Raw genomic sequence first — 12,785 nt, 5'->3', positions numbered from 1 at the left:
TGGAGAGGAGAATGGGCAGTTGGGACCAGATGTCTTCACAGTGAGGACAAGGCCCAGTACAGGGACCTCAACACACCCCTCCGCCTCCCCCTCAGCCTCCCCCTCCCTTAACATCTGTCGCTGTGAGGCTACTTCAGCATCTGGGCCTTGGCTTCCTGGCCAAGGTCACCACCCCCCCACAGCTGCAGGGTACTCACATATGCACGCGCGCGAACACACACTTGGCCAATGTCATCACCCCTAACAGATGCAGACCACAAGATTACCAAGAAATCCCAGAGAGAGTGGATATTACTCTCTGTGTGTGTGTGGCTGTGTGTGAGTGCATGTGTGTATTTGCGTGGGTACAGGTCTATATTTCAGTCAGGATCTTACATCTCTAGTATACTCAGTGTATGTCCTACAAACTGCCCTACCACAGGGGTCTAGACCATAGCTGTTCTCTCACTGGATGAATCTGAGGTTCCAATGGAGAATCAGCATGTTGATTATCAGCAGGAGACTTTCAACAAGGTCCTACTGACTTTGGATAGCTTCCTTCCCTGTCTCCTCTCAACATCTCTTTGGAACACAGCTGATATATGAGAGAGAGAGAGAGAGAGAGAGAGAGAGAGAGAGAGAGAGAGAGAGAGAGAGAGAGAGAGAGAGAGAGAGAGAGAGAGAGAGAGAGAGAGAGAGAGAGAGAGAGAGAGAGAGAGAGAGAGAGAGAGAGAGAGAGAGAGAGAGAGAGACAGAGACAGAGACAGAGACAGAGACAGAGACAGAGACAGAGATAAAGACAGAGACTAAGAGTGAAAGAAAGGCAGTTATAGACAGATAGACAGACAGAGAAGATATACTGCAATACTAAGGCTATGACACATCATTATCAGGCTATGAGACATCATTATCAGGCTATGACACATCATTATCAGGCTATGAGACATCATTATCAGGCTATGACACATCATTATCAGGCTATGAGACATCATTATCAGGCTGATTCACATCAATGTCAGGCTGATTCACATCATTTCCAGGCTGAATCACATCATTTCCAGGCTGATTCACATCATTACCATGTCATAATAGGGCAATGACTTCTCCCCTATTACCTCTGAGCGTTAGTTCTATAATGTTTATAGCACATTATAGCTGGTCTACATTGTAACGGGTGAATGTAGTTTTATAACTAGTCTATGTACAAGGTTGGGGAGTAACGGAATACATGTTTTGAACCCTGGCCAAACCCGGACGACTCTGGGCCAATGGTGCACCACCCTATGGGACTCCCAATGTGATGCTGCCTGGATTCGAACCAGGGACTGCAGTGACATCTCTTGCACTGAGATGCAGTGCCTTAGACCGCTGTGCCACCTGGGAGCAAAAACAATGGTTGCATTTTGTTTTGTTCTTAGCTGACTTGCCCAGTTAAATAAAGGTTCAATTTGAAAACAAATTGTGGACAGCCAGTGAAAAATGTGCTCCTGCACATTGCTACGGAATAAAAGTCTGAGGGAGTACCTCCTTTCTAAACTCCTCCTTGGTATTGTGCTCCATACTGTCCAAAACAAGTTTAATTTAAGAAGACCACAAGAGGGGATTTTATTGCTCAATCTAATTTGTTCTGATATATCTTTTTTTATTCCAAAGGCTTAATGAACACATGCTCAAACTCCCAAACCTTTGATAGACTTAAACAGCTGTGAGATATCAGTGTCACCAACAAAAACATAAACAACAGAGACATATGGCAGACATTTTTCACATGCAAATAGCACTTTCGGTAGTGCTCAAAGCATGCCATTCCATGAGAGCAGCATTTCTTTTTCAACCTGAAGCAATGAGCCCAATCAGTCCTCCATGACAACAGAACCATAAACAACAGAGTAGGCTTTAATAAGTCCTTCGTTTCTGGGTTATGCTCAGGTAAAACAATTGAGCTAATCTGCATTTCCAAGACATGTTCTTGAAGATCAAGGGATATTAAGGGATATCCCCTGCTCGCCTAGCGTAGTGGTGACTACCGAACAGCACCCTGACTCACCTATTGCAGTAGTGACTACCGAACAGCATCCTGACTCACCTATTGCTGCTCTTTTGACCCTATGATCACTCGGTTACGCAGCTGATGCCCCCTAGACTGTTTCAATAACACCTCATTTTATTTACCTGTCGGCCCCAGCCTCGAACTCAGGTCCTGTATGTACCTAACTGACCCGCTCTGCCCATTCATCACCATTTACCCGTTGTTGTCTTACCCGTTGTCTTAGCGCTCCTGATCAACACCTGTGATTGCTTTAAGCCTCTCTAATATCAATATGCCTTGTCTACTGCTGTCTTGGATAGTTTTTACTGTTTTATTACACTGCCTTCAGTCCTGCTCAAAATGCCTTAGATAGCTCTTTTGTCCCACCCCATATACATGCAGAGACCTCACCCGGCTTAACTTGTCCCTCCAGAGATGAAACCTCTCTCATCGTCACTCAATGCCTAGGTTAACCTCCACTGTACTCACATCTTACCATACCCTTGTCTGCACATTATGACTTGAATATATTCTGCCTCGCCCAGAAATCTGTTCCTTTATTCTCTGTCCACAACGCACTAGATGACCAGTTCTTATAGGCTTTAGCCTTTAGCCGTACCCTTATCCTACTCCTCCCCTGTTACTCTGGTGATGCAGAGGTTAACCCAGGCCCTGTAGCCCCTAGTTCCACTCCTATTCCCCAGGCGCTACTATTTGTTGACTTCTGTAACAGTAAAAGCCTTGGTTTCATGCATGTTAACCTGTTGAGTGTAGGGGGTAGTATTTTGATGTTTGGATGAAGAACGTACCCAAATTAAACTGCCTATTTCTCAGGCCCAGAAGCTAGAATATGCATATAATTGTCAGATTAGGAAAGCAAACACTCTAAAGTTTCCAAAACTGTCAAAATATTGTCTATGATTATAACAGAACTGATATTGCAGGCGAAAACCTGAGGAAAATCCAACTAGGAAGTGCCTCGTATTTTGGAAGCTCCCTGTTCCATTGCATTTCTTCCCTCCATTTAAAGGGATATCAACCAGATTCCTTTCTCTCTGGCTTCCACATGGTGTGAACAGTCTTTAGACAAAGTTTCAGCCTTTTATTCTGAAAAATGAGCGAGAAAGATCACATTGCGTCAGTGGATGGCTGGGTACCAGCAGAGTTTTGCATGCGTGAGCAGCTTGGAGCAGATGTTTCTCCCTCTCTCCTTTTGAAAAAGCTACTTGAGGATTGATTATAAAAAACGTTTGACATGTTTCTACGAACTTTACGGATACTATTTGGAATTTCCGTCTGCTCCGTCATGACCACTTGAGCCTGTGGATTTCTGAATAAAACACGCCAACCAAATGGTCGAAAATGTCACGCCTTGGTCATTGTATTTTGTGTTTTTGTTATATGTTTGGGTAGGCCAGGGTGTGACATGGGTTTATATGTTGTTTTCGTATTGGGGTTTGTAGTATTTGGGATCGCGGCTAATTAGGGGTGTTGTATAGGCTTGGCTGCCTGAGGCGATTCTCAATCAGAGTCAGGTGATCCTCGTTGTCTCTGATTGGGAACCGTATTTAGGGAGCCATAGTTTCGCTTTGTATTTTGTGGGTGTTTGTTGCTGTCTCTGTGTTGTAGTCACCAGATAGGCTGTAATTAGTTTCACGTTCCGTTCTGTTGTTTTTGTATTTAGTTTCAGTTATTTCACGAACCGCGATTCTTTCATTAAAGTCATGAGTAACCTACACGCTGCATTTCGGTCCGACTCTCTTCTTTCAACAGACGAACGCCGTTACAGAAAAGCATTAAACATGTATGACAATTTAGTTTTCTAGCTTGCACATGCTAGCTAATTTGTCCTATTTAGCTAGCTTGCTGTTGCTAGCTAATTTGTCCTGGGATATAAACATTGAGTTGTTATTTTACCTGAAATGCACAAGGTCCTCCACTCCAACAATTATTAATCCACACATAAAACGGTCATCCGAATCATTTCTAAACATCTCTTCTCCTTCCAGGCTTTTTCCATCTTTGAACTTATATAGTGATTGGCATCTAAACTTTCATAGTATTACCACAAAGACCGGCAAAAGAGTTTGTCTTTCAATCACCCACGTGGGTATAACCAATGAGGAGATGGCACGGGGTACCTGCTTCTATAAACCAATGTGGAGATGGGAGAAGCAGGGCTTGCAGTGCGATCTGCGTCAGAAATAGGAATGACATCTATTTTAGCACTTGGCCACGCAGACACTCGTTGGCGCGCGAGAGCAGTGTGGGTGCAATAATTGAATAACATGGATTTCTAAATATATTTTGCAACGCTCGCACACGCAATGTGTCCAGTCTGGTCAGCAAGTAAGGTGCTACAGAGGGTAGTGCGTACAGCCCAGTACATTACTGGGACCATGCTTCCTGCCATCCAGGAACCTACAGTATATACTGTGTCAGAGGAAGGCCCAAAAAATTGTCAAAGACCCCAGTCACCCAAGTCATAGATAGTTCTCTCTGCTACCACACGGCAAGCAGTACTGGAGCGCTAAGTCTAGGTCCAAAAGGCCCTTGACAGATTCTACACCAAAGTCATAAGATTGCTGAAAAATGTATCAAATGGCCACCCAGACTATTTGCATTTTTTTACACTGCTGCTACTCGCTGTTTACATTTACATTTAAGTCATTTAGCAGACGCTCTTATCCAGAGCGACTTACAAATTGGTGCATTCACCTTATGACATCCAGTGGAACAGTCACTTTACAATAGTGCATCTAAATCTTAAGGGGGGTGAGAGGGATTACTTATCCTATCCTAGGTATTCCTTAAAGAGGTGGGGTTTCAGGTGTCTCCGGAAGGTGGTGGTTGACTCCGCTGTCCTGGCGTCGTGAGGGAGTTTGTTCCACCATTGGGGGGCCAGAGCAGCGAACAGTTTTGACTGGGCTGAGCGGGAGCTGTACTTCCTCAGTGGTAGGGAGGCGAGCAGGCCAGAGGTGGATGAACGCAGTGCCCTTGTTTGGGTGTAGGGCCTGATCAGAGCCTGGAGGTACTGAGGTGCCGTTCCCCTCACAGCTCCGTAGGCAAGCACCATGGTCTTGTAGCGGATGCGAGCTTCAACTGGAAGCCAGTGGAGAGAACGGAGGAGCGGGGTGACGTGAGAGAACTTGGGAAGGTTGAACACCAGACGGGCTGCGGCATTCTGGATGAGTTGAAGGGGTTTAATGGCACAGGCAGGGAGCCCAGCCAACAGCGAGTGTTTATTATCTATGCATAGTCACTTTACCCCTACCTGCATGTACAAATGACTTTGACTAACTTGTACCCCCACACAATGAATCGGCACCGGTACCCTCTGTATATAGCCTCAATATTGTTATTTTATTGTGTCACTTTCACTTTAGTTTATGTAGTAAATATTCTCTTAACTCTATTATCTTAAAACGGCATTGTTGGTTTGGGGCTTGTAAGTAAGCATTTCACTGTAAGGTCTACTACACCTGTAGAATACTGTGCATGTGACAAATAACATTTTATTTAATTTTACTGACGACAATTACGGACAGGTAATTACTAACGGATTACATTTAGAAAGTAGCCTACCCAACCCTGTCTATGTAGGGTTATAACCAGGCTATGTCATGTTATACTTACATTGAGCAGCGGGGACAGCTCCACCACTACCATGGGTTCACTGGGTTTGGGTTCTGGTCTGACCGTCACCGTCAGAATCTTTGAGTTGATCACAGCAGGGGCACTGAAAGAGAGAGAGAGAGAGAATGGAATGAGCCTGGTTAAAAATCACAAAAGAGCAAGTTTTCAGGGTTGAGTGGGGTGGAAAGGGTAAGGGGGATGTTATGTGTGTGTGCATGGATCATTTGGGAGGCTTCTGAGGGTGATCTCTTAAAGCTAATGAGACACAGAGTCCTAAACAAACTCACAGTCCTCAACATATTAGCATTCAACAGACGACAGCCCCACAACTAGTTCCAAGACACTACCATAGGCCTCTACATAGGACCTAGTCTGCATCCCAAATCGCACCCTATAGGGCCCTGGTCAAAAGTAGCGCTCTACATAGGGAAAAGGGTGCCATTTGGGATGTAAGCCCTAGTCAGCCACACATCGACAATAGCCCTGACCTGGATAATAGCACAAGGACCCTGGAGAAACAACATATGGAGAAAGAGAAGGAGAGGAGTGAGAGAGGGGATATACAGAGACGTAACATTTAGGGAGAAAAAAAACAATAGACAGGGAAGGTAGAAATAAATGGGAGATGGTTCTCTTGTCATTGTTAATGGATATCATTACAGCTTTTTTGGACTTGAAGTGTATAATTCGGTAGTGCCCTATAAAGGGAATAGGGTGCCATTTGTGATGCAGCCCTGATGATGGAATTGGAAGAGGAAGAACACTCACTTGGGGGCAGGTAGGATGACTCCTAAGGTCCGATACAGGATGGCTCCGATGACAAAATATGAAGTCTCTGTTTCTGTTTCTGAAAAACACCAACACAATACACATGCAATACTATTAACAGCAGAGAACCTGTTGAGGTTGAAGGTTAAAAGTTCACCAAACAGCTGAGAAGAGCTGAGATCCAATAGATAATGACATTTAGAGGTGCACAGAAGTAAAGTGATAAAAAAACTCTCTTGTACTGAACTCAAAACTCCATCAAGACTTCCTCCTATCTCCTTATCCCCCCCATCTCTTCCCCTTTTCAACTCCCTCTTTGCTTCGTCTTTTCAGAACTTTTCTATCCATTTTTGTTTGTTCCCTCCCTCCCGCCATACCCTTTTCACCTCTTCGTCCCTTTCAATAGGCCAAAGAGTCTCTTGCAACTCTGTGCTTCCTCTGATTTCCCCCACTCTTTCTCTCCCTTAATCCCTCTCTCCCCAGAGCAGTGTCTCTGAGAGAACAGCTGGCTCCCATAGAGAGGCAGTGTCTCTCTGTAAATGTCACCCTGTCTGGAGGGAGGGATAGAGGGAGGAAGAGGGGAGGGATGAAGGAGGAAGGAAGGGAGGAAGGAGGGATAGAGGAGGCAGGGAAGGAAGGAGAGAGGGAGATAGCTCAGTCTCTCTACCTCTTCCTCCCTCCCTGGCCCCTTCAGCTGAGATGAAGAGCAGAGAGATGGAGGAAGTAGAAACGAGGATAAAGGAGGGAATATGCTCTCATCACGCACATGGGGTGAGTCATCCAAAATCAAACAGAGACACAGACACAGAGAGAGAGAGAGAGAGAGAGAGAGAGAGAGAGAGAGAGAGAGAGAGAGAGAGAGAGAGAGAGAGAGAGAGAGAGAGAGAGAGAGAGAGAGAGAGAGAGAGAGAGAGAGAGAGAGAGAGAGAGAGAGAGAGAGAGAGAGAGAGAGAGAGAGAGAGGATCAAAGTTGACGATGGAGAGCTGTCACTGTGATGGATCCTAATTGAAGGTTGTGTGCATGAACATGTAGATGAGATGCCCACTGCAATGTGGGTAAAAGCGTCTGGGTGGGAGCGAGGGTTGACAGTCCTACTACACTTGATCAGACCACAAACTCATTACCAGTGACGGGTATACATTGCACATTATAATTACAAAATACATTCAAAACGAATGTATCAAAATAAAATGTAAGATACTTTTGCTAAGTATTGTATTTAAAATACTAAAATACATTTGCAAGTTGCCAGCCGAACAGCAACAACATTCTCAGTAATGGTTACAGACATGACTTACTTGCTATAACTGTGATATGTTGTTGTTTATCTACCTTAGTTTTTTGTATTTTATTAAGATCCCCATTAGCTGTTGCAAAAGCAGCAGCTACTCTTCCTGGGGTCCACACAAAACATAAAACAGAATTACATAACATAGAACATCAATAGACAAGAACAGCTCAAAGACAGAACTACATACATTTAAAAAAAGGCACACTCAGTCTACATATCAATGCATACACACAAACTCTCTAGGTCAAATAGGGGAGAGGTGTTGTGCCGGGAGGTGTTGCTTTGTTTTGTTTTTTTAAACAATGGTTTGCTGTTTATTTGAGCAATATGAGATGGAAGGAAGTTCCATGCAGTTGGGCTCAATATAATACTGTACGCTTTCTTGAATTTGTTCTGGATGCCACTCTGTTCTGGGCCAGCTGCAGCTTAACTAGGTCTTTCCTTGCAGCACTGGACCACAACGACTGGACAATAATCAAGATTTGACAAAACTAGAGCCTGCAGGACATGCTTTTTGGAGTGTGGTGTTAAAAAAGCAGAGCATCTCTTTATTACGGACAGACCTCTCTTACAACCATTGAATGTTTTGACCATGACAGTTTACAATTTAAAGTAACAGCAAGTAATTTAGTCTCCTCAACTTGTTCAACAGCCACATCATTCATTACCAGATTCAGCTGAGTTGAACACACTGTCACGTTGGATAAGAGTGTCTGCTAAATGACCAAAATGTATATACTGTATATGTGAAAATGAACAACTGCAAAGCACATTGGCTATTGTCATTGGCCTTGTTTCTGGGCGGAGCTCATTAGAGTAATACTTTTTACATATACATCTACATTTAGGTAATTTAGCAGACACTTATCACACCATAGTGCCATCACACTTTTGATACCAATGTAGGGTGAACGGGGAGGTGTTGCTGTATACCAAGGTGTTTACAAACCCTACAGGAACTACAGTATATCATACACATCTGTAGAACTTGGTTCTAAGGCTGTATTCATAACCATCGGATGCAGTGATCACAATATACTGTAATGGCTATAACCAGGAGAGATAAGGTTCTAAAAGCTGGGCCTAAAATAGTCTATAAGAGATCATACAAAATAAGTTGCTGTGACTCTTACGTGGATGATGTTAAACATATTTGTTGGTCTGATGTGATTAATAAGGAGCATCCAGACACTGCACTTGCTTTTTTTCCCCCCAATTATTTCTAAACTGGCACCTGTTAAGAAACGGATTTTTAGAACTGTTAAGGATCCATGGATTGATGAGGAATGTAAAAACTGTATGGTTGAAAGAGACGGGGCAACAGGAGTGGCTAATAAGTCTGGCTGCACATCTGACTGGCTGAATTACTGCAAATTGAGAAATGATGTGACTAAATTCAACAAAAAGAAGAAGAAAATGTACCAGGAAGCCAAGATCAATGGGAAAAACTACTTTGGAGTACTTTAAATGAAATTATGGGCAGAAAGACTCATTCTACTCCTTCTTTGAATGAAGCAGATGTATAATTCATCACAATACCATTTGATGATGCCAATTATTTTTATGATTACTTCCTTGGCAAAGTGGGCAAAGTTAGGCAGGAAATGCCAACAATGAACAGTGAGCCATTGCATTCATGCAACAACCAAAAAAGCATTCGAAGTTAGAATTTTGTTATTATTGTTATCGATCAATAACAGCAAACCTCTTGGCATTGAGAATTTAGATTGGATAGCTACTGAGGATGGTAGCTGACTCTATAGCCACTCCTATCTGTCATATATTTCATCTGAGTCTAGAGGAAAGTGTTTGTCCTCAGGCCAAAGTCATTCCGCTACCCAAGAATGGTAGAGGCCTTTACTGGTTCTAACAGCCGACCTATCAGCTGCTGCCAGCTCTTTAGCAAACTGTTGTAAAAAATGGTGTTTGACCAAATACAATACAGTTTCCCTGTAAACAAATGAACAACAGAGTTTCAGCATGCTTATAGAGAAGAGCATTCATCTCAACACTGACACAGAACAAGTCCTGCAGGCTCTAGTTTTATCTCATCTTGATTATTGTCCAGTCACATGGTCAAGTGCTGCAAAGAAGGACCTAGTTAAGCTGCAGCTGGCCCAGAACAGAGACATGTTTAGCTCTTCATTGTAACCAAAGGGTGAATATCAATACTATGTATGCAAGTCTCTCTTGGCTAAGAGTTGAGGCAAGACTGACTGCATCACTTCTTGTTTTTGTAAGAAACATTAATGTGCTGGATATTCCAAATGGTTTGCATAGTCAACTCATACACAGTACTGACATACACACTTACCAGAACAGAAAACATTCAAGGAAATGTACAATATTATATAGAGCCATAATTGCACAGAAGTTAACTGCAAACCTGGCTTCAAAAAACAAATAAAGCAACACCTCACTGCCCAACGTCTATCCCCCTGTGACCTACTTTTTGTGTGTATGTACTGAGAAGTATGTGTAACCAATAGATACACACACACACACACACACACACACACACACACACACACACACACACACACACACACACACACACACACACACACACACACACACACACACACACACACACACACACACACACACACACACACACACACACACACACACACACACACACACACACACACACACACACACAGAGCGAGAGAGAGAGGGAGGGAGATGAAAATATGTCAATAAAACACGTATTTAAAATACATGTAACAGAAATACTGCCCAACTCTGCTCATTACAGACAACCTGATTGAGACCAGGAGACCATTATGTCGCACAAACTTTAATAAATTCCTTTTCCACAAACAGATTTTGGTCACCCCGGTCTTGTTAAAGCGTTTTAAATCGGTGTCGGCGAGCTGAAATGGGAAATCTTGAGACGGTCATCTGTATTGAATGAGCGGATATCTGGATATCCAGATGAAGCACCAAGCATCCATGAAAGCCAGTTAAATCTAAAGACAAGGCCGACATGCTACTGAGATCCATTGCAGCTGTAAGATAAGCGTAAGTCAAGGGTCAACTGTTGCATGGGTTGTGTTATAGTGCTGGGTAGAAATGAATAAACCATGTTATGTATCCGTTTCTTTATTACACCCTGAACTTCTGACCTGTCATTGGATCATTGTCTTTTATGTGGTTATCTGTGTGTGTGTAGTGTATGTGTGAGTGTGAGCTAGTGCATGGCTCTATGTGGTTATCTGTGTGTGTGTACTGTATGTGTGAGTGTGAGCTAGTGCATGGCTCTATGTGGTTATCTGTGTGTGTGTAGTGTATGTGTGAGTGTGAGCTAGTGCATGGCTCTATGTGGTTCTGTGTGTGTGTATGTGGTTATCTGTGTGTGTGAGTGTGAGCTAGTGCATGGCTCTATGTGGTTATCTGTGTGTGTGTAGTGTATGTGTGAGTGTGAGCTAGTGCATGGCTCTATGTGGTTATCTGTGTGTGTGTACTGTATGTGTGAGTGTGAGCTAGTGCATGGCTCTATGTGGTTATCTGTGTGTGTGTACTGTATGTGTGAGTGTGAGCTAGTGCATGGCTCTATGTGGTTATCTGTGTGTGTGTACTGTATGTGTGAGTGTGAGCTAGTGCATGGCTCTATGTGGTTATCTGTGTGTGTGTAGTGTATGTGTGAGTGTGAGCTAGTGCATGGCTCTATGTGGTTATCTGTGTGTGTGTACTGTATGTGTGAGTGTGAGCTAGTGCATGGCTCTATGTGGTTCTGTGTGTGTGTACTGTATGTGTGAGTGTGAGCTAGTGCATAGCTCTATGTGGTTCTGTGTGTGTGTATATGTGTGTCTTAGCCTCTCTATATATCTGGGTCAGTGTCATCCTACGGATAAGTGAACAAGGCTGGTCTTGGGCTGTGGAGCAAGTCATGAGCCAATCATAGGCCAGTGTGTGTGTGTGCGTGAGTGTGCATGCATGCGTGTGTGTGCATATGTGTGTGTGTGCATGTGTCCTCACTTGCACTTTGTTTGTGCTACAGCAAGTCTTGAGCCTAGTGAGCCTATCAGTGGGACTGTCTGTGGGAGAATGGCTTTGATGACAGGTGAAATGACCAAACACGATGATAAACATCCGAGCACTGGTCACAATGAGCTCTCTGCACGGCCACTCTGACCTCTCATCAGCAGCGTCATTCTCTTGCCATCACTCTGACTATACAGGATGAGACAGAGGGAGAGAAAGGCCCTGTCAGAGAGGGGGAGGCAGAGAGAGTGATAGAGAAAGTGATAGAGATAGAGAAAGGGAAGGAGAGAGAGATATAGATGGTGAGAGGGGAAGACAAATCGAGAGAGATGGAGAGCGAGAGAGCGAGTGGGTGATAGAGCGAGAGAGAGAGGAGCTGTGTCCTCAGAGCCAGACACCGCTGACACCATTGTAACCTTTCATGGGGATGGCAAGAGGCACACATGAAGTCAGTGTGTGCATGTGTGTGTGTGCGTTTGTGTGAGTGTAATTTCCTGTGGGGCCTTTGTTATTCTGAGGGGGGCAGAGGTCAAGATCAGAAACAGAGATATACTCATCTCTTTCTCTATGTCTGTTTCTCTGTCTCTATTTATCTGTTTCTATCCACTTTTACCCCAATTCCTCCCCCAAATCTTTGCTTTCCCCCTGTGTCTACAGGGAATACAGGTTGATTGTGAGCTGTGCAGATCCATTTCCCATTCCTCTTAAAATGTTATAAAAAAGCTGTGGCACAGCAACTCACTGCCTTCCTGAAGGACTAACAATGTATACAAAACTCTTCATTCTGGTTTTAGACCCCATCATAGCACTGAGACTGCACTCGTGAAGGTGGTAAATGACCTTTTAATGGCGTCAGACCAAGGCTCTGCATCTGTCCTCGTGCTCCTAGACCTTAGTACTGCTTTTGATACCATCGATCACCACATTCTTTTGGAGAGATTGGAAACCCAAATTGGTCTACAATTTCTGGCCTGGTTTAGATCTTATCTGCCAGAAAGATATCAGTGTGTCTCTGTTGATGGTTTGTCCTCTAACAAATCAACTGTACTTGTCGGTGTTCCTCGAGGCTCCGTTTTAGGACCTCTATTGTTTTC

General features: G+C 43.8%; 1 protein-coding gene across 12 annotated transcripts in view; it reads right to left on the bottom strand.

Moving 5' to 3' along the window:
* Nucleotides 1-12,785, bottom strand: part of LOC124012930 (adhesion G protein-coupled receptor B2-like) — a 541,176-nt gene that overhangs the window by 178,287 nt on the left and 350,104 nt on the right. For all 12 annotated transcript variants that reach the window (XR_006834797.1, XM_046326992.1, XM_046326996.1 and 9 more), the window contains 2 exons: nucleotides 6,413-6,491; nucleotides 5,645-5,747 (listed from right to left, as the gene is read on the bottom strand). Coding sequence is in view for 11 of the 12 variants with exons in the window: in XM_046326992.1 (XP_046182948.1) it covers nucleotides 5,645-5,747; nucleotides 6,413-6,491 (182 nt within the window). In the remaining variant the exon portion in view is untranslated. The remainder of the gene's footprint in view (nucleotides 1-5,644; nucleotides 5,748-6,412; nucleotides 6,492-12,785) is intronic.

Source organism: Oncorhynchus gorbuscha, linkage group LG24 (assembly GCF_021184085.1).
Source record: "Oncorhynchus gorbuscha isolate QuinsamMale2020 ecotype Even-year linkage group LG24, OgorEven_v1.0, whole genome shotgun sequence".
Lineage (NCBI taxonomy): Eukaryota > Metazoa > Chordata > Actinopteri > Salmoniformes > Salmonidae > Oncorhynchus > Oncorhynchus gorbuscha.
Note: the sequence above shows the minus strand (reverse complement) of the source record. Positions and strands in the feature narration are given on the sequence as shown.